The sequence below is a fragment of the Anabrus simplex genome, chromosome 1 (genome assembly GCF_040414725.1).
Source record: "Anabrus simplex isolate iqAnaSimp1 chromosome 1, ASM4041472v1, whole genome shotgun sequence".
Taxonomy (NCBI): domain Eukaryota; kingdom Metazoa; phylum Arthropoda; class Insecta; order Orthoptera; family Tettigoniidae; genus Anabrus; species Anabrus simplex.
Window position 1 is genome coordinate 1,101,602,962 of NC_090265.1, and position 22,348 is coordinate 1,101,625,309.

At 39.0% G+C, this 22,348-nt stretch overlaps 2 protein-coding genes across 6 annotated transcripts in view; one reads left to right on the forward strand and one right to left on the reverse strand.

Annotated features, from left to right (window-relative positions):
- LOC136858058 (band 7 protein AGAP004871) overlaps positions 1 to 22,348 on the reverse strand; it is a 493,935-nt gene that overhangs the window by 414,987 nt on the left and 56,600 nt on the right. The window lies entirely within an intron of this gene.
- LOC136858060 (uncharacterized) overlaps positions 1 to 22,348 on the forward strand; it is a 91,845-nt gene that overhangs the window by 36,979 nt on the left and 32,518 nt on the right. Inside the window, exon 2 of the mRNA XM_067137309.2 lies at positions 5,572 to 5,812. Coding sequence (XP_066993410.1) covers positions 5,572 to 5,812 — 241 coding nt within the window. The remainder of the gene's footprint in view (positions 1 to 5,571; positions 5,813 to 22,348) is intronic.

Genomic DNA, 22,348 nt, shown 5'->3' on the forward strand with positions numbered 1-22,348 from the left:
CCTTACAAGGGCTGGATTCGGCTAGAAATAGCCACATAAAATATTTATTATTACTATTATTATAGGACCTCATGGTCGATTATCTGTGCTGTCCAAGGTATTTTCAGCATACGTCAATATATTCACATCTCAAAAGCTTATGCTTGTGCTCCATAGCTACTATGAGGATCCATGATTCTACTCCATAGGACCTACCAAATATAGCACTTAACAAATCCAATTTGTAGACATAAATTCAGCTGAGGGTCACAGAGTAATCATTTCATTCACATAAACCTGCTCCTCGCTAACTCAATCCTCATCTTGATTTCTACATGTAGATTTTGTTGATGGTCAATCCAGCAGTCAAGGTATTTGAATCTGTTTAACTCTTTCGACTATTTTACTATTTATTTTAATTGGTAATGGAACATTATGACTCTTGCTAATAGCCTTAACTTTTAGTCTTTTTGATGTTGATATTCGTACCTTATTTCAAAATGGCTGCCTACGTTAACTAGGCTAACAATATGCTGTAGTCCTGTAAGTCTATAGCCTGTATTAAGGGCTGTATCATCAGCATGTCTGATGGTGTTTATGGTATCTCCGTTCACTTTAATGCCAGCTGTTTCATTCTCGATAACTTCTTTAAATAGACCAAGTGATGCAATTTACAACCACCAGGTTAACTTTTTCTTTACTCCATACCTTTCATTTCTCACGTAGAACTGACCTTTGTTCATAGGTTAGTGTTTGTGTGCCAGAATTTACTTGAAATCTGTAAGAGACTGGCTCATCAAGGAACAGGTGTGGCCAACAAATGTTAAGAACATTCTGCTCAACATTAGATAAGAAAAAATATTTTTGGAAACTAGATGCATCAGCATGATTCTGTACACTGTACTTTGCACTGACTGCTAATATCACTAAATTTTCCTAAGTTGTCATAGGCAATAGATTACAATTTTTAAAATCTTGTGTCCACATCTTTGGCTTGGAAAACAGTTTGTTGACAGGTTCTCCTCACACATTTTATCACACTGTCTGTTCTTGCTGATATCTTCTTCGTTTTCTGCTTTTACACCCTCATTGGACCACTTCAGTCAATCATTTTCTGGTCATCTTCTTTGATAGGCTCTTCATTCGTTCTGATCTTTACTGTCATTCCTTATCTGTAAATACCCCTTTTTTTTTTGCTAGTTGCTTAACGTGGCACCGACACAGTTAGGGCTTATGGCGACGATGGGACAGGGAAGGGCTAGGAGTGGGAAGGAAGCGGCCGTGGCCTTAATTAAGGTACAGCCCCAGCATTTGCCTGGTGTGAAAATGGGAAACAATGGAAATCCATCTTCAGGGCTGCCGACAGTGGGGTTTGAACCTACTATCTCCCTAATTCTGGATACTGGCCGCACGTAAGCGACTGCAGCTATCGAGCTCGGTAAATACCCTTTTGTCTGGCTCCATGGCTAAATGGTTCGCGTGCTGGCCCTGGATTCGATTCCTGGCAGGGTCGTGAATTTTAACCATCATCGGTTAATTTAGCTGGCACGGGGGCTGGATGTATGTGCTGTCTTCATCATCATTTCATCCTCATCACGACGCGCAGGTCGCCTACGGACGTCAAATCAAAAGACCTGCACCTGGCGAGCTGAACATGTCCTCGGACACTCCCGGCACTAAAAGCCATACGCCATTTCCATTTCAATATCCTTTTCCTTGTATATTGTTTGTCTATTTTTGGTTTAAATCTTATTTTTATGTTTTCCAGTTTCTTTAAATTTTCTGTTTTGTTTTGCTAATCGTCCAGAGATATATCTAGTTCTTCCATATCCTCGCTAATTTCCTTAATCCATCCTACTTGTTGCTTTAGATTCCAGAGTTTCTCTGTATCGTTTCTTGGTAATCTGGTTTCTGGTATCCTCATAATGTGACAAAATTTAAAAGAGATCCACTTCTTCTGTATAGTATCTGTGATGGGCTCTGGTACTCTGTACACTACTTTATTTGGCACCATCCATCTGTCCATTTTTTTGACATCTTTTATTTATGCATGCTCGTGCCATTCTTTTCTCCACTTTTAGGATTTTGCCGATTCTGTTTCTCTGAGGTGACTTCAAAAAATTTTGCTTCTGTATGTCACCTCTGGTTAGTGTTTGTGTGCCAGAATTTAATGTTTTAATTTTGTTTTGATTGATAGACATTTTTTATTGTTTGTAGACGATGTTAATTTTTAAGCTTTTATAATTTTATTAGTTCTTTCTTGCCATGCAGGTTTTTCGTCCAAGTTGTATGTATAATTATGTTGTAATTTAACCTAGGTATTTAAATTGTTTCACTATTTCTACTTTCCCATTATTTACTGTTATGTGGTTTATTACTAGTGGATCTGCTACCATTATCTCAGTCTTTTCTAATTATATCTGGAGTCCTACTTTTTGAGCTATATTTTGTAGACTTGTTATTTGATTTCTGGCTTCTTGAATGTTATTAGCTGGTAACGCTAAGTTGTCTGTGAATCCCAAGCAATTCAAATTTATTTAATCTTTCTTGGTTACAATATTTATGTTCTTAGGATTTTCCTTGTACCACTCGCTCATCACATATTCTAGAGCACAGTTGAAAAGTAATGGCAATAAACCATCTCCCTGTCTTAACCCTGTTTTAATCGTGAACAGCTCAGAGATTTCCCCTCTGAATTTTACTTTGGATTTGGTGTGTGTTAGGGTTAATTTTATTAATTAGGAATGAAGTCCAAAATTCCTTAGTATCTTCATCATTGAAGATCTGTGGATACAGTCATAAGTTTCTTGAAGTCTACTAACGTTACAACATGTTTCTGCCTTCTTTTGTAGACATCCATTACTAATTTTAACGTACCAGAAACTACTGTTCCGGGAAGTTTCTCCAGGGCCTAAATCCTCCCTGATTCTCCTAGTTCCAGTTCAAGTTGATCTTTATAACGATTGTACAGAATTCTTGACATGACTTTATACGTGCAATCCAAAAGGGAAATTCCTCTGTAGTTGTCTGGATTTGATATTTGACTTTTTTATGTAGGCCTAATGGATATGTTATAGCTGTAGTCCAATGTTCTGGTAGTTCTTCTTTGTTCCACATTACCTCGAGATACATTAGCCAAGAAGGAGGTGGCAAAGAGAGTGCAGAAGAGCTCTCACTTTTACCAGCAAGTACGAAAACTCCTCTGGGATCCCAAAGTACTAACAAAATCAAAGCTGGTGATGTTCAATCAGTACTTCATACCAATCTTGACATATGGTATTGAAACCTATACCCTCACTAAGAAAGACTCATCAAGGTTGCAGGCGTCCGAGATGAAGTTCCTTAGGTCCACAATTCAAAAACCAAAGTGAACAAGTTAAGGAATGATGTAGTTAGGAAGATGATGACGATGATGATGCTTGTTGTTTAAAGGGGCCTAACATCGAGGTCATCGGCCCCTAATGGTACGAAATGAAATAACAAAAAGTTCAAATTCATCCACTGACCAAAATAAAATAGAAAATGTCATGAAGAATGAATGGATGGACATGAACCCAACAAAAAACAACCAAACAAAAAACAGTGGATCAGACTCAAAAAAAGATCGTAAATAATAGTATTACTGATCAAGGGACCCTGTAAAAGCACAATGATGCTTGATGTCTAAAGGGGTGCAAAATCCACGTCTAAGGCCCCACAGAATGGTACATGTCACGATTAAAGTAGAACCATGGTATTTGTCATGTTGGGGTACTAATCAAAAGTAGCGAAGACTCACGGTGTTCCACACAAGATGGTACTACTCACAAGTATTGCACTTCGTACAGGGAATGCAGACCTATGGTGTTTCGCACACAATGGCGCCACTCATAGCCAACGCAAACCGATAAGGTTCCTCACTTAGGTGTACTAACCACAGGGACTTGCACTATCCCGTGGTGTTCCTCACATAGTGGGTACTAATCACAGGCAACGCAGACCCACGGTGCCGCTCATATAGCAGTACAACTCACAGGCTACGCCCAGACCCGCGGTGTTGCTCACATGAGTACGATCCACGGGTACTGGAAACCCCCAGGCCAGCCTCTTTACTGCTACCAATCACAAATCTATTTTGTACCTAATTTAGTGGTACTACTCGCAAGTACAGGCAACCCATGGTGTTCCCCGCATGATGGTACGAATCAAAAGTAGTTTCATGGTTCTAATTCAATCATCCCTTGGTTGCCCCTTTTAGCCGCCTCTCACGACAGGCAGGGGATACTATGGGTGTATTATTCGTCTACGTCCCCCACCAACAGGGGGTAAAGAGAGAGAAAAAAGAAGAAAGGCAAGGGCCACGAAGGGCGTGAAAATGAAAGACTCCCTACGCCTCGAATGCTCTAATACTGTCGGGGTCAGAAAAGAACAAGAGTTGACCAAGGGAGGACGGATAGGATAGACGAAAGTGAGGAGCCTGGCACAAGTGGAAGCAATGCCAAGACTCAGCTAAGGGCCCTGTGGTTGCCAATCCACACTCCCAAGTTGAGAGCACCTTGGGCCCCTTTTAGTCGCTTCTTACGACAGGCAGGGGATACCGTGGGTGTATTCTTCATTGCATCCCCCACCCACAGGGGGTGTAGTTAGGAAGGAAGCTGGGATTGAGTGAGACAACATTGTTAGATCGGGTCAGCATGTCCAGACAGAGGTGGTTTGGGCATGTAATGATGGAGCCAACAAGGACAGCATATGTAAACTTGGAGACACATGTGGCAGGGAAACGGATGGTGGGAAGACCAAGAACCCACTGGATGGACATCATAAAAATTGACATTGCAGATCGGGGAAGGAAAATGGACGACGTCATTAACAATAGGACCAAACCAAACCCCATGGCACTACAGCCCTTGAAGGGCCTTGGCCTACCAAGTGACCGCTGCTCAGCCCGAAGGCCTGCAGATTGCGAGGTGTCATGTGGTCAGCACGATGAATCCTCTCGGCCGTTATTCTTGGCTTTCAAGACCGGGGCCGCTATCTCACCATCAGATAGCTCCTCAATTCTAATCACGTAGGTTTAGTGGACCTCGAACCAGCCCTCAGTTCCAGGTAAAAATCCCTGACCTGGCCGGGAATCGAACCCGGGGCCTCCGGGTAAGTGGCAGGCACGCTACCCCTACACCACGGGGCTGGCTCATTAACAACAGAACGTATCTCAATGAGAGAGAATGGAAGAGGCTTGCCAACAGTACCCAGGAAACTGGAACTTTAAAATGATGATTGGTGTAATAATACTTTCTCTGGTTCTGCTGTATATTTCCAAAGTTCTTCAAATGTTCGATCTTCTCCATTTGCTTTGTATTTTTTGAGCTCTTTCGAAGCTTTGTAGATGTCATGGATTGTGGGTGGGTTTATATTTTCTGCTGGTGTTTTAATTGGGGTTTTTGTGTTTATTTGAAGAAGTTCTGGGGGATCTTCGCAATTTAGTAATTTGTTAAATGTTTCAGCTAAAATGTCTGTACCAGTATTTTTTTCTATTGCTATTGCTATGGCTTGCTGATATATAACAGATTTTAAATCATTACTTCAGTTTATATTATTTTAATTATATTTTAGGCCTATTCTTGATGATGTGTTACGTAAAGCCCCTAAATACTGGGAGGATGCTCTGTATGAAGATAAACGTTATGTTATGTTTGAGATCCACCCTGGAGATGAAGAGTATCAGGAAGTTATCCAGCTATTTCAAGGTGAACACATATCATCTGTAGAGAGAGTGCAACACCCCTATGCTTATGGGCGATTTATGCTTCGTAAGGAGCAATATCAAATGCGCCATGGCTCTTGCAGTTCTGAGGTAAGAGAACCTAACCCTATCTGCTGATAAAACTGGAAATTTTTGGATGCATGAATTAGTTCAGTTTGATTATTGCATCATCACAGTTAACTGCATGAATGAATTAAAAAATGCCCGATAACCAGGATAATTTGTTCTAAAAATCAACATTATTACCATATGGCAGTATAATAGTTCAGATGTATCAGTCACACATTTGAAAAATGTAATTTGATCATGTTGTTTTCCTTGTACATGAAGGTGGTGTTGGTGGTCATTTTTAAAAAACCACAAGATTAAGTCTATTAAGAGGAGAAGGGTAAAGGAAGCAAAAGACTGACAGGCCTTCAAGTCTTCAATCAATATGGGGTTGGGGTTGGTAATGGAACATGATGACTCTTGCTAATAGCTTAACTTTTAGTCTTTTTTATGTTGATACTCGTACCGTATTTCGAACTAGCTGCCTGCCTTAACAATATGCTGTAGTCCTGTAAGTCTATAGTCTGTATTAAGGGCTGTATCATCAACATATCTGATGTTGTTTATGATAAATAAAGTTTGGGTATTCCGTGGACATGCCTACATTAAATATCGGAACTGTACCAATTGCTGTTATGGTACTTTGTACGTGACAGTACAAGAAGAAGCTGCATTTCTTTCTACCTGCAAAACGGTAGAGGCTAGCTGTTGAAACAAAAGTACCAAATTCTCAAACTCCCGCGCCAAGGCCACATTCCTAGCCAGTCAGTCACACTCGGCCATCCCTCTCACTCTTCCGTCTTTGTCAATATGCCTATTGCTACCTGTCCGACAGAGCTGATCGCATGAACTGGGAGTGTTTCCCTGTCCAGGCAGTCAAGTGATCGTGGTATTAGGTATCGTCCATCTGTTGTACTGTCGACAAGTACCAGTATCCTGTCTTCACTTTCCATTCTTGTTTCTCATTTAAGTTTTCTTGTGTAGGTTGATCTTTAAATTAAGGAGAAACGTGGGAGTTATATGGCTGCGTTTAAACTCAAAGTGATAAAATATGTTGAAGAACATAGTAACAGAGTTGCCGATTGAGAATTCAGTGTGACCGAGTGTAATGTTCGCTACTGGCATAAACAGAAAGCTGCGCTAGAAACCACCAACCAAATACATAAGGCATTCAGAGGGCCAAAAACTGGTAAGTTTCCTGAACTGGGAGACGAGTTGCTTCATTATCTTACAGAGTTGCAAAGTGATAGCTTTAGTATCTCGCATGAGATGCTACGTTTCAAAGCATGCAAACTAGCTATTAAGGGTGGAATTAGCTGCTCAGATCTGAAAGTGAGCCAGGGTTGGATCTGTAGATTCATGTCATGAAAGGGATTGTGTCTGCAAAGGCGAACATCTCTCTGTCAGAGAATGCCAAGCACTTTCAGTGACAAAATCATAGATTTTCATTGCCATGTGATAGCAATGAGGAAGAAAAACAACGACCTCTTTTCTCAAATTGGCACTGCAGATCAAACCCCGATAAAATTTGACATGCCATGCAACAAGTATATTATTATTATTATATTATATTATTATAATATTTTTGATACATGCCATGCAACACCACCATCAACAAGAAGCGAGAATCTAGCGTGCTTGTATGTACAACTTGGTGTGAAAAAAGAGTTGCACTGTCATACTAGCAATAACCGCAGACGGAAGAAAATTGCCACCACACATTATTTTCAAAAGAAAAATAGTGCCTAAAGTGAAGTTTTCCTAAAGGCATTCATGTACAGGTTCAAGAGAAAGGATGGATGTATACAGCTCTTGTCCGGGACTTGGTCCATGCGGTGTGGGGAGCACGGCCCGGGGCACTGCTTCGACGCCCAGTAATGCTAGTGTGGGAGAGTTTCTGCGGACACTTGGTGGAAGACACGAAGGAACGTCTTGAGGAAAATGAAAACTGATCTCGTTGTAATTCCTGGTGAACTCTCACATTGTCTACAGCCCTTAGATGTTTCTGTCAACAAGCCCTTCAAGGACAACATACATAAATTGTACGCCGAATGGATGGGAGGAGGGGACCATGAGCTGACGCCAGCAGGCAAAATAAAAGAGGCCGTCAACTGAACTTGTTTGTGATTCGGTAATGTGGGCATGGGTTATGGTGTCAACAGACATCATTGTGAAGAGTTTCTTGAAGACGGGCATCACAAATGCGTTGGGATGGAAGTCAAGATGATGCAGTATCGAATGGTGACCAGAATGATGCACGCAAGATTAGCTTGGAGACTGAGGGCAGTGACAATTGATAGGGTAAGTATGCCAGTTGTCTTGTTTCAATAGCCTAATGCAAATTTTACGTTTTTTTCGGGAATACAATCTTTACATGTTATAATTCTCATGTTTTGGTCCAATGAAGTCAAATAAATATTAAAATTTATTTATTCCACCTATTCAATACATAAATCGAGATATTAATTAATTAAATCTTGAATAAAATTATAGGGACATATTTCGCCCTTTAATTAAGGGCATCTTCAGCCTTAATCTCAATCTGAAAGGTAATTAATCAGAAGACTACAGTCTTATCTCTTCGCACGAGAGTTACAACAGTCTAACCATTTTTATATTATTATAAACCCCACTTGTTCTAAGCAACAGAAACGTCTCTCTACTAATTTTTTAAAATTGTGTTTAAACACCACTCGGAGTTATTACTACATTCTTCATCATTATCCTGACGCTTGAACTGTTCAAAACCCAATAATTTTATCTAACGCCCTCAACCATCACAAGGCCCTGCTTTACTTGTTCCAATGTAACAGTTTTACTATAAACTTCACTTGAAGTGAGCAACGGTAACGTCTCTTTACTAGCTTTAATATGTTTTAATACTCCATTTGGAATTATCAACTACATTTTTTTCTTTTATCATTATTCTAACGCCCTCAACCTGCACAGGGCACCACTTTACAAGGTTTAACGTAACAATTTACGTTCTTATAAAATTACCAGTATACAATTTGTTACCAATTTTTAAACAAGGACATTCGAGAAAGTGTATAAATTTACGACTTTATTAAGGCTTCATTTTAAGAATATCATAACTATTGTTAACCATCTGCTCACCATTTGAAGCACATTTCCAACATCATCCTCACTCATATGTAATTTTAATACAATCAGGTACCTGTTTAATTACCTTTCAGATTGAGATTAAGGCTGAAGACGCCCTTAATTAAAGGGCGAAACATGTCCCTATAATTTTATTCAAGATTTAATTAAAATCTCTATTTATGTATTTATGTATTGAATAGGTGGAATAAATAAATTTTAATATTTATTTGACTTCAATACAATCTTTTGCACACAAATCCCCGCATATATCACGCACTGAAAATGTTCACATATATTTTTTGTCAAAAAGAGTGTGAGTTATATGCGAGCAAATATGGTATCTTGAACAGCTTGTCACTGCTGGGGATCACTCTCACTTTCACTACCTGAAGCTATCAAATCATCACTTGAATTGTGATGTACACAAAGTATCACACATTTCTTCTTCCAGAATCACTATACTACTACAAAATTTACTCAGGTTTGAAGCTGTGTCTGCTACACAACCACCGTCTCTTGCTATTTAACTCAGTTTGACAAGCGCCAACACCGGCTTGTAAACAATGAGTAAAACAACTCGAAGGGAAGGTTGTACAGTGTCAAGAAACGAGGACACTCGTGTCATCTACTGGAAGAAAAAGAACTAGGCAGAATTCTTATGGTCTCCAAAAACACAAACATAACAGAGCACACTACACTACAGGAGTGCTAAATGACTTTACTCCTTTATGGGCCACAGAAGACGGCATGCTTAAACGACGATACTCTTCTATGGGAGCGAAGGTGTTAAACCGAAAGGATCATCAATGAATGACACCACCGATAGCACCTTGTGTTTGCTAACTTGTGACACAATTCCTTGTGCCATTGTGAAATCACAGGAAATCTGAAGTTTGTCCAAGCCAGGATGCCAAAGTGGACCTAAAAGTCTTGATAGTTGCACTAGAATTGAATTGAAGGGGAAGCTGTGTCCCTCTACAATCCGGTGGGTCTGCTTCCATCAATGATGCATGGTTAAAGCATCATTTAAGAGCTTGAAAACTCTACTGTCAAACAAATTGATAAGTTCACGTTGCAGGATTGATGCTTTCTCGACACTGTTTGCAGAATCATCTATGTAGAAATCCTGGTGAAGAGCTGGTGCTGCCTTTGGATAATGTAGTTCCTCATCATCTGCTAAATGCTTCAGACATCTTGTCACTAGAAAGGGGGCTGAGGATGCACCATATGTTACAATCTGAAGCTGATATTCCCTGATAGGCTCTTCAGCTGACGCTCTTCACATGGTATGCTGAAAGTTGCTGTCCCTGGAGTCAACGCACGGTGCCAAGGTCAACATCAACCTGACCTGAACAACCAACGTATGGGGCTGGGGGAGAGAGAATACCTCATCAACATTTTTATTCTTTATTGAAGAAATACGGAGCTTAAATTTTACTCTGTTCTGACACTGACAACTGATAATATTTGATATTTCCTTTGAAAAGAGTCCACCAGATTTCAACGTTATTCCTCCAGCCAACGATTTCTGTTCAACTCTGGACTCATTTTTAGTCAAATTAGCACTAATTGTAATCACAGCAAAACTGAAGAATGATATACATTTTAAACCAAATTGAGTTTTTATAGTCATCATCATCATCATCAACATTTCCCTTTATCCATTTGTAGCCGGGTAAGGGTAAATATGGTTCCTCTCCACTTTCTTCGGTCTTTCCACCACTCCTCCAACACTGTGTCCCAGTCCAGGTTTCTTTCTATAACACTGCGTTGGATTGTGTCCTTCCATCTCAATCGTGGTCGTCCACGGCCTCTCCATCCTTGCATTTGCATTTCCATCACCTTTTTTGCCATTCTTTCATCATTGGTTCGCTTTATGTGCCCAAACCATCTTAGTTGGCTCTTCTCTATTCTATCATTCATTTTTTCCACTCCAATTTCTTCCTGGATTTTCTCATTCCTTATTTTGTCTCTTCTACTCTTCTGTATCATACTCCTCAAGAACTTCATTTCGGCTGCCTGTATTCGACTCTCATCCTTCTTTGTCACTATCCAAGTTTCTGCTTCGTAAGTTGTTATGGGTATGTAATACATCTTGTACATAGTTTCCTTTGCTTCCATTGGCACAGCTTAGTCCCATAACATGTTTCTTATGCTATTACAGAAAGGGCTTCCAGCTTGAATCCTCTTAATAATCTCAACATCCAGTCAAGTATTCTCCATTAATTCACTCCCCAGGAATTTGAACATCCCCACTACAGAGCACTCCCGATAATTCGCGGTAATAAATGCACGCACTTCCGTGAATTATCGAAAACCGCGAATTATCCGCAGTCATTTTTAAGCCAGGTAAAAACAAAACCATAGGTTAAAATAATGAAATGTATTTTATGAACAAGCAGAAAATAATTATATCACTTCACGTTGTATTGTAAGACACGCTACAGAAAAATTACAAAATGCCACGTGGATTATGCCAACATTCGTATCTAAAGAAAAAAATCGGTCATCACTAGATTGTTCATTTTTTTCTAATTTTGGATCATACATTTCTCAAGAAAACAATATCTGAAAATGAAAATTCATCTCTGTGTTCTGTGTATGAGGTAAGTGTGTCTATAGAGACACTAGCTTGGCTGTGGGAAACTTTCGGAGCTGTCGGCGCACCTACCCTCCACTTGGCTTACAGTTCAGCGACCTTGGGCTGTGGGGAAAGGGAGGGTAAATTCCGAGTGCATTCCTTTCATTGTCTCTGCTTCGAAGATTACGGTAATTTGTGCAGCCACATGCTCGAATGTTTCCAAGTTTGCAGCATTCTGGCAGCAGTGTGCATATAGGCCTACTGCTACATCGTAGAGAAACAAGTCCAATCTCCTCAAATATCAATGATTTTGTCTCCACGCATCGCATTAAAATTCTTTTAAACTAGGCAGAGATAATTTTACTCAGCGTAATGATTAGTGGGTGTAAGAATTAATACTTAAAAAAATAACTCTCCGAGACCCGCGAATTAACCACAAAGCGAATTATCCGCACGCAAATTATCGGGAGTTCACTGTACTTCCAGGGGCTTGTCTGCAAGTCTAATCCAAAGTTTCCCTTCTTTCTCCCCTCTAGTCATAAGAAGAGTTTTACTCTTTTCTATACTTAATTTTCAATCCACATTCTTCGATCTTCCCATTCACCACATCCAACTGTTCTTGAACCTTCATGTCCTCTTCTCCCCAGATCACAATATCATCTGCAAATAACATGATGTTCATTTCTCTTCCTCCATATGTTGCTTTTGCTGTTCTCATGATGTCATCCATTACTAATGCAAGCAGGATTGGCGACAGAACACTTCCCTGTCTCAGCCCACTGGTGATTTTGAACCAACTTGTCCTGCCAACGTGTGTTTGCACGCAACTACAACATCCCTTGTACACTGCCATGTTAATTTTTATTAATCCATGTCCAATCCCTTTTTGCACCAGACTGTCCCAAACGTTAGTCCTGGAGATACTGTTGTATGCCTTTTCAATGTCAATGAATGTCATGACCATATCATTCCCATACTCCCATTGCTTTTCCATTAGTTGTCTCATAATGAAAATGGGCTCTATTGCTGACCTTCCACTTCTGAAACCAAACTGATTTTCCTGTATCTGATTTTCAACCCTCAACCTTATCCTACTTTCCAGTATCCTCTCCATTATCTTAGCAACATGGGATATCAGAGTAATTCCCCTGTAGTTCTTCAATACTTTCTTATCGCCTTTCTTGAAAGTTGGGGTGATTATTCCTTTTTGCCAATCCTTAGGGACCTCCTTATTCTCCCAGACAATCCTGAGAACTTGATATGTTCCCTAAAGCCACTAGCCAAGTTCCGCTGGGTGAAAGAAAACACAACTATAACGTGCAGTAGCGTGGCGAAAAGCATGTCAGAGTGAGGCTTAAGTCGTAAACCAGCTATAGGGAGTTTCATCCAATTTGATGGTAAGCTTTTACGTCATACATTCGTGGCAAAATCTCTTTTCTTAGATATCCGAGGGTTTTAAACCCATTAATTTTTATATTTTTCTTTCCAGACCTTATCTTAGAAAAAACCCCCGGAATATTCTTAAGATTTAAGCCATGAATATGGTGGCCATGAAGCACTGGTCTTTGCCATACGACAGGCAATCTCATAAGGCTTTAGATTTCTTCTACCAGAATAGTTCAATTTGAAAGAAAATTCCTTACAAATTAAAGTTTTTAAATGTTCTGATGTGGATTTAGTACCAATCCTTTCCCGAGGTCAGAATTTCGATCTCCCCAGTCAACACACTGAAACTACCAGATTCCAACAATTCCAACATCATTTTCAAGTAAGGTCGTTCATATTTAACATTGCAGAAAGATTGTTTGCAAGAAGTGTTGAACTACTTAATTAAATATGTGTGTATTTGTTCTCCAGTGTTTTCTCAACAGTTCATAAAGGAACTTCCGTTTTAAATACGGACAGCAACAATGGACATTGTATTCCGTACGAGACGTTATGGCAGGCATGTCATATTTCAAGTTATATTTAAATTTTAACATTGAAGACAACAAAAGTTTTTGCAAGAAGTGAGGTCAATTTGTGTAAATAATGTACATATCTTTTGCGTTTCTCAAATAGTCCTTAAAAAGGCATTGGGTTCTTCCATTTTTTTCAATTTCTGAACAATGTGTTTTTTAATCTACCACGTGTTTTTATGGGTAATGAAGTCTCAAAATGAGACGAAGCATGTCCCTAAATATATTTAATATGTTTTTTAATTAAATAGTTTTTCACTTGCAAAGTGATGTGTATTGATTGGGTGGACCAAAACCTAATATTGTTTCAGTTTTAACTGTACCAGTACGGATCTATACGATGAAGTTCGTAAATTGTAATATGTCCACTGCAGGCCTACAGCTCCAGCTGCCTTTATCATCTCCACTGAAATTTCATCTATTCCAGCAGTTTTTCCACTCTTCGTCTTTCTTACTGCCATTTCAATTTCATTCACTGTAATTTTTTTTTCCATTTTTTCATCAACTAATTGCCTTTCCTGGTCGTCCACTGAATGACTTGTCATTAGTTCTCATGTTCAGCAACTTCTGAAAATACTCTCTCCATCTATTTCTTATTTCTTCTGGCTTTGTTAATATTATGCCGCCTTCATCCTTCACCAATCTGGTGTTTACTTGATCTCTCTTTTTGTTTCTTAAAATACCATACAGTAGTTTCTTGCTGCGCTGCATATCATCTCTCAATTTCTGTGTGAATAAGGCCCAGCTTTTCCTCTGTTCTTCCTCCGCTACTTTCTTGGTCAAGTTCTTTGCCCTCCACATAGTTTCTTCTACTTTCTTCAGTCTTAGATGTTTTCCATGCTTTACATGCCATTTTCTTTTCTTTCATTTTAATCTTTACCCTATCATTCCATCAGTGTGTCCCTTTGTCTTTCACATTTCCTGATGTTCTACTACATACCTTTTCTCATACCTGCCAACTTTCCCGATTTAAGTGGGCGATTCCAGATTTTCGACAGTTTCTCCCGCCTCCTGATTATTCTATTATTTCTCCCGATTTTAGCTTTATCGACATTTATTAATGCGAGAAATGTATGCGAATGTTCAATGTTTATTGAATCCTGTATATCGCGACGCATATATCGATTGTCAATCTCTCGTTCTTGCGTGCTGTGTTTGTGTTCGTTCACAATTCACATCAGTCTAGTCGATTCTAGAGACTAGTCGCTAGATATGGAGTCTTTTTTTAGTAATTTAGTGACAGAATTTCAATGATAATGACTAGTGACTTTTCTAGGGATTTTAGGAGCCATTTGGAGACAATTCTGACTAATTTTAATTTATCCCACTATAAATAAAATAGGAGTTTTGTTTGTACATTGCTCAGAATTTAAAAAGAATGATATTTCTGTATCGGTCATGACCACAGTAACAAAGGGAAATGCACGTTGTAATTTTCCGTAATTTCTGTCTGTCTGTAGGTACGTTCTTCACGAGGAAACAGCTGAAGAGAATTTAATGAAAATCGGCATATAAAGTCGGGGAATAAGTCGCTACAATCTAGGCCATAAATAATTTTATTCACACTGAGTGAAATGGTAGTTTAGGGGAAGGCCTAAAATTTAATTCTTAAATATTTGTTATTATTGGCCCTATCGATAAATACTACATAACTAAAGTTATACATTATTAAATTTCCTATAATTTTGTCTTATACATTGTTACTGTACCGGCTATGATAACAGATATTCGTAAATTTTTATTTTTATTGTAAATCCATATCAACACCGAACCACAAAAAAATGGGTGAACAGAATTTAATGAAAATCAGTATGTTAAGTTGGGGAATAAGGGACTACAGTCTACGCTATAGATAATTTTATTCATCTTGTTCGAAATAGTAGGTTAGGGGAAGGTGTCAAAAATTTAATTTTTAATTTCTTATCTTATTGGTCATACTGAAAAGCACTACATAACAAAAGTTGTATAGAATACAATTTCTGATTATTTTTGTCTTATTCAGTTTTACCATGCCAGCTATAATAATATTGGTGGTGGTGGTGACTAAATTGTGAAGATGATAAGAATGAGAAAAAAGTCATGAAGGAATAATCGCTTGGATCAGTCTTACCTAGTCAGGCATCAAGGGCAGACGTGTTGAGTCGAGTGTGCCGGTAGTGTGGGGGTGGAGTGTGAGCGGTGAGTGAAAGAAGGAAGACGGGAGTGAAGAGGAAGATGATTGGTGTGGATCAATATCGGGTAGTTATCGGAAGATGGAAGGAGAGATTGAAGGAGAGAGGGAAGAAGGGAACAGCCAGGAGTGAAAGAGGTAAAACGGAAACAAGATTGAAGGGTGAGATGATATTGGTGGCAGTAGTGATTATGGTACTGCTAGTTATAGGGAGTGTGGAAGTACACCCCAGCTCGACTCCCAGTGGCAACATGAGCTGGGAAGATGTGGAGGTCATAAGGAGGGTGGTTAAGGAGGTTGTGGAAGAAGTATGCCCATTTGAGCAGATTAAAAATATGATGAACAAGTGAAATAATTTGAAAATATGAGGCAATGGATACAGGGAAAAACAGAAGAAACAATGACCAAAGTGGGAATCAACGAGAGAGAAATTGTGTCACTCAAGGAGAAAATAAGGGAGATGGAGGAAGAGGTGGTCAAGCTGAAGGCAGAAATAGAAGATAGTAGTCAAGATCGCAGGAAGAAATGCTTATTTATATATGGAGTGCCGGAAGAAAAAGGACAGGACAAAGTGTTGACAATCTACAAAGTTGTGGAAGTCATCCAATAAAGGATGAAAATTAACTTTAGTGAAGTTGATATAGACGAATTTGAAAGGATAGGTAAAGTACGGGGCAACAGGCCGATAAAAGTGAAGTTGTTTTCCACTCTGATGGTGGAAATAGTGATAAGAGACGTGGATAATCTACGGAGTATAAAAATTTGGATTAAAAGAGACATGGGAAGAGAAGGGGTTAAGAATATAAATGCCCTAAAGAAACATAAAAGAGCAGTGAACAACGGGGTGAGAACAGGAAGGCTTAGGGAGACAGCTATGGACATAGCCAGAGAAGAGAAAAGACAGAGAAGTGAATGCAGTGAAGGAGTGGAGGTGCAGAGTGAAAAGGAAAGGTCAGTGGAAACCAGGCAGAGAATAAAACTGTACATGAACAAAGGGAGAAGCAGGAGCTTAAGGGACATGTGGGGAATGAAAAAAAAATGATAAGGGTATAGTAACAAGAAGTAAAAGTTAGTGAGTAAGTAAGGGAATAGTGGTTGAAGACATGGTGGTAATATAAGGAAAGATGGTTAAATAGTTTTAGATTATATGTGTCTGTTTTTTATGGTTTGGTTGGTGAAGAATGAAGAAGTTATAGTGGAGGTGAAGCTTTGATATGTTAATTATAATTGATATTGATATTCTTAATTATAATTGTAAAGGGAATGTGTCCTGGAATTGAAGCGATAAGTATGGAAGGTGGTTATGAATCTGAAGATATAATGGAGATTGGATGAAAGGTGGTTGGAGTGTGGTCATAGTGTGATCAGAGTCATGATGGATGGCTGATGAGAGAGGTAGTGAAGTTTAGATGGTATTTATGAGTGATTTATTAGCAAGTTAATGGTGGTTAAGAGAAGAGTATGGTATTTTAAGTGAATATATTTTTAGCAAGTTAATGGTGGATCGGTAAGTAAAGCTACTGGTTGTAGATATGAAATGATGCTTAAAAGATGGGTATGGTAATTTAAGTGAAGGTGGAGTGTGATTGTTATTGGGGTTGGAAAAGTATAGTGTACCAAGTGGTTAAGTGTGATTTCGATTGGTGTGATTGTGTGATTGTAAGACGTAGTGGTAATATAAGGAAAGGTAATTAAGTAGTTTTAGATCACAGGTGTCTGTATTTTATGGTTTGGCTGGTGAAGAATAAAAAAGTTATAGTGGAGGTGAGGTTTTGATATAGTCAAGAGAAGGGTATGGTAATTTAAGCATGTTAATTGTAATTGTAAAGTGAATGTGGCCTAGAATTGAAGTGTTAAGTATGAAAGGGGATTATGAGTTTGGAGATGTAATGGAGGTTGGATGAAAGGTGGTTGGAGGGCGATCATAGTGTGACCAGAGCAGTGGCGGCTCGTGGGTTGTAAGTTTGGTGCAGCCCAGCACTCGCATCTGCAGTGTAGCCTACATTTTGAATAGGTGTGTTGGATAATCTAGCTAGGAGGAAATAAGGGATCGGGGAGATCTTTTGATACGATAATGGTCTACAAATATCCGCTGTGTAATTTTCATGCAATTACTTTAAAAGCACAATGTAAGTATAACATTAACTAAAAAACAAATATTACATTCGGTAACGTCTATTGCTTGTACGTTAAATCTATTCTTCGGTCCTTTGAAGCAGCGAACTTGTCAATGATGTCATCGTAAAACGGCATTGTTGCCAGCACAGTCAACCTCTCCTGCGAATTTGAATTCCTTAAGTAGGTTTTTATCCGCTTAAGGCACAAAAAGCTTCTTTCTACTGAGGAGCTGGTAGACGGTATGGTAAGTATTAATTAAAATAATTTATACGCTTCTTTGAAAACGTCCGTGAAATCATTTTTATTGAGCGACAGAATTATTTCCTCCAAACTGGTATTTTTGTAGGTGGAATCAGAATAGATAAACTGAAGTTCATTTTTTAACCTGTATGTGTCATATGTCGTGGGATAAGACATTTTTAAGTTCTCTAGACCATCAAGAGGGAGGATTTTAGAAAATTCTTCAAACTTAGAACTTCTGTATATCTTGAAATCTTGTATCAGTCTCTACGGAGACTAAATCCAGTATCTGAAAATAAAGTACTCGTTACTTTAGAAAAATTTCACTTTCTGTTTTTAAACCAGAATATCTTTTTAGTTCAATTTTGGTTTTCTTCTCAGCCGTACGAAAACTGGTTTTAAATGTTTCTTCATTCCTTTTACCTAGTATCAGTTGCCGTGTGGGTCTTACTTTTGAGAAGCAGAACTAAACGTCCAGAGACTTCTTTTGGAGCACGTTAAATAATATATTAGCAAGCTCAAAAATGTCATTGAATACTATTGATAAAAATGTGAACTGGAAGCTATTAAAGTTATTAAACAACCCCTCTGATTGGCGAATGGCTTTTTCGTCTGACTGAGGATCGTACATGAGTCTTTCAAAAATTTATTTCAATCCCTCCCACTCCTCGACAACCACGCTCAAAAGTTTCCCATGTGACGACCAACGTGTATTCACACCAGATGGTATTCGCTTCGCAATTACTGAATCAGCGACGAAAGTTCTTTTGGCTGATGAATGAATAAATGGAAGAATACCACCAAGACTCGCAAAAATTACGGCACTCTGATATGTTGGTAATACTTTGCTGTACCACTAGATTTAATCAGTGTGCCGAATAATGTACAAATAATGCTTGAGGGGCATCCTCCTTGACCTAAGTTTGAAGACCATTTAGATGACCTGCCATGACACTAGCCCCGTAATAACACTGGGCAATCAATTTAGTTTTGTAGGAAATTTCACTCAATAGTCTGCAGCAAGCTGAATAAAGTAATCGCCGTACGGTCCGAACTAACTTCAAAAAACCAAGAAAGCGTTCAACTAGCGCACCTTTGTGGATAATATACCGAAGTATCACCGAACACTGCGATTTATTTGTGATATCAGTTGTATCGTCGACCTGAACTGTGAAACGAAAGAGGTTTCTAAAATTTCTTCTGTCACAGCATCCCCAATGAATGTATAGATTCTTCAAACATTGTATAGTTTTCGATTCTGCGCTAGAAACTTTCTTTATAGAAGCATAATGCTGCTGCATTTCTAATGAGCTGTTGGAAACTAGAAGTTTCAACAGTTCTTTGAAACTCCCTCTATTTTTTTTTTTTTGCTAGGGGCTTTACGTCGCACCGACACAGATAGGTCTTATGGCGACGATGGGATAGGAACGGCCTAGGAGTTGGAAGGAAGCGGCCGTGGCCTTAATTAAGGTACAGTGTGAAAATGGGAAAACGCGGGAAAACCATCTTCAGAGCTGCCGATAGTGGGATTCGAACCTACTATCTCCCGGATGCAAGCTCACAGCTGCTCGCCTCTACGCGCACGGCCAACTCGCCCGGTAAACTCCCTCTATTCAAAGGAGTCGCCGCTCTCATCATGGCCTCTAAATGTCATTTCCTGCTTAGAAAGAAATAAAACTGCATCGATTTGCAATCGCATGAAAAGTCTGTTAAGCCTCAGATTCTCATTAAATTTTGTGATGTATAGACGAGCATTTTTCTTAGAGCGCCAGCAATTTGATTCTGATTCTTCTTAAGTTCTTTAAATCCCACGGCATTTTTATATGCTCCGAGGAACCTTCGTGCTTTTGGAAAGACCTAGTAGCTCAGGACATATTTTCAAATCCTGTGTGATTCCAGACTCCCTGTTCCACTCCAACAATAAGACAAGGCCAACAAAAGTATTTCTGCAAATAATGACTACCGCATAACCACGGATAACTACTATACCAAGATACTTGGAAAGTTCATGTGTGCATCTTTCCGGAGGCAGTACCTGTTATTTCCTGATAAGTCAAATCTGGCTGGGGACGATTGACTGATAAAATTTATCTTTTATCCTCCTCCTTCCATTTCGAAAACGGAGTTTCTCTTAAAATACAAACTAAATCTACGGAGGGTTCCATGTTAAAGCACGCTTTGAAAGGAACACTATTCTTTCACACTATAATAAAAGATTTAAATACTATAATACTACATATCTATATCCCTAATGAATTTCAAATGCACTTCCTCTCCAAACATCCATACGACAATAATTATTCTACGCTTCACATACAGTAGTAACTATGAAAACGCCAAGAGCTCACCGTGTGAGCTGTGCTACTAAATGCTCTTCAAATGCGCTTATGTTATTTACAGTTCACACACAATTAATCCACCACACGGCCACGATTCACATTATAACAACGGACATTTATTTTCACTATGAAAGAATACTCCGTGCACCACACTTTCAAATTTATAACAAGCTTCTTGTTACAGCTGGTGTAACAGTAGCCACAACTCTCGCGACAAAATATACTAGTAAATGTGTCTTTGTTTGATTGTGTTTTAGCGTGAGATTGAGATACTAATATTGGCAGCAATGCTGTAGGAGCCCGCATGTGTTCAACCTAAGCAGAGAGGGCGGGTTACACGTTCGGTTGGGTTCGGATAATATCGTCCCAGCTCGCGCCAAGCAGCCGAATATCCCAGAGACTCGCTGGGCTGCACCACACAAAATACAACCGTATGCGTATTCATGACAGTCTTGAGCGTTGACATGGCAACCCTTGTGTTACACGTCACAAGTCAGCCCGCACTATTTTGAGCATTGAGAGGGCTGCACTCAGTCCTCAGCACTCGTAAGTGAAGCGAACAGCGGTGGTTGCTTAACTATGAGCGCTACGCATGTTGAATAATCACAACATATAGAGCGCACTCTTCGGTTTTTTCAACGAATATGTTTTAAACAGAAAATGTAGGGATACAGAAAATGATAGACAATTGTTTTGAGAAATGTTAGTGCAGCCGGGCTGTACCTGATGCACCTGAAAAGCCGCTACTGGACCAGAGTTATGATGGATAGATGATGAGAGAGGTAGTGAAGTTGAGATGGTATTTATGAGTGATTTATAGGAAGCGAAGGATGGTTAAGAGAAGAGTATGGTATTTTAAGGGAATATACTTTTAGCAAGTTAATAGTGTACCAAGTGGTTCAGTGTGATTTCGATAGGTGTGATTGTATGATTGTGCTAACTGTATTTGGAAGAAATATTGTATACAGAAGGGAGATTACGTAGTGGTTAAATGTGATTATGATGGGAGTGATTATAGATAAAGAGATTGGAATTACATGTGTTGGCATTTTGAGTGGTTGTTGAGAAGAGAAAGAAGGGTCAAAGATGAATGGATAATTGAATGTGAGTGAGTTGATGGAATATAGTGAGTTGAAGAGTCAAAATTAATATGAGATTAGGGCTGCTATTTGTTCAGTGCATAAAGTTGGGTGGCCAAGTATGAGAAATTTATTTAGTTGGTAATAGGTTGGTTGTTGGTATAAATTAATACGTGATTGTGGTTAGTATATGCAGAGTGTGATTGAAAGAGAGATGAAAAGGGAGGTAGTGATGCATAGTGGATAAACTATGGGTTTGGCAATATGGCAAGATGTTAGATAATGAGGGTATAGTAAGTAATGAGAAGCGACATGAAAGCAGAACAAAGCTCCAAGTAGAAACATGAAGAAAATGTAGGGCACAACACAGCAGTGACGCAACATGATGACCGTGCAGCAAGTGGTAGTAGACTGTGTGAGGAGAGGTAGGTGTGGAATGTAATGTCTTGCTGTGTCAGTCAGAAGAGGTGAGGGAGGACAATGTCCTCCATATGGGTTGCCTTGCACAAGAGGCCGATGTGCCGTTCTGCCTTATTACATTTTATTTGCCATTTTAAATTTTGCCTTTTTGCCTTTTGTTCATTTAATTGCTGTGCTAACATGGCTATCGGTTCTCCAAGAGGGAGATGTCATTTGGCAGCAGGTGCCAATTATCACATTTTATGTTATTTTATTTATTCATGAGAATTTATTTTATGTGTTTGTATAAAAGCTTGTCTAATGGATTAATGGATCAATAAGGTAGCAATACTGTAGATCTGGAGGAAAATAAAGATGTATGTAATAATCGCATCAATAATAATGCAAGAGGGAGTCGTGAAAGAAAGGATGACTCACTTTACATTAGATGCTCTAATATCACAGAGTTGAAAGAAAACTAAATGTGAAGGCCTGCAATATACAAAGCTCATAAAATTGATCAACAATAACATTACACTGACCATTGTTTGTTGTAATGAGCTTTGTGTACCGGTATTCTACTGCTATT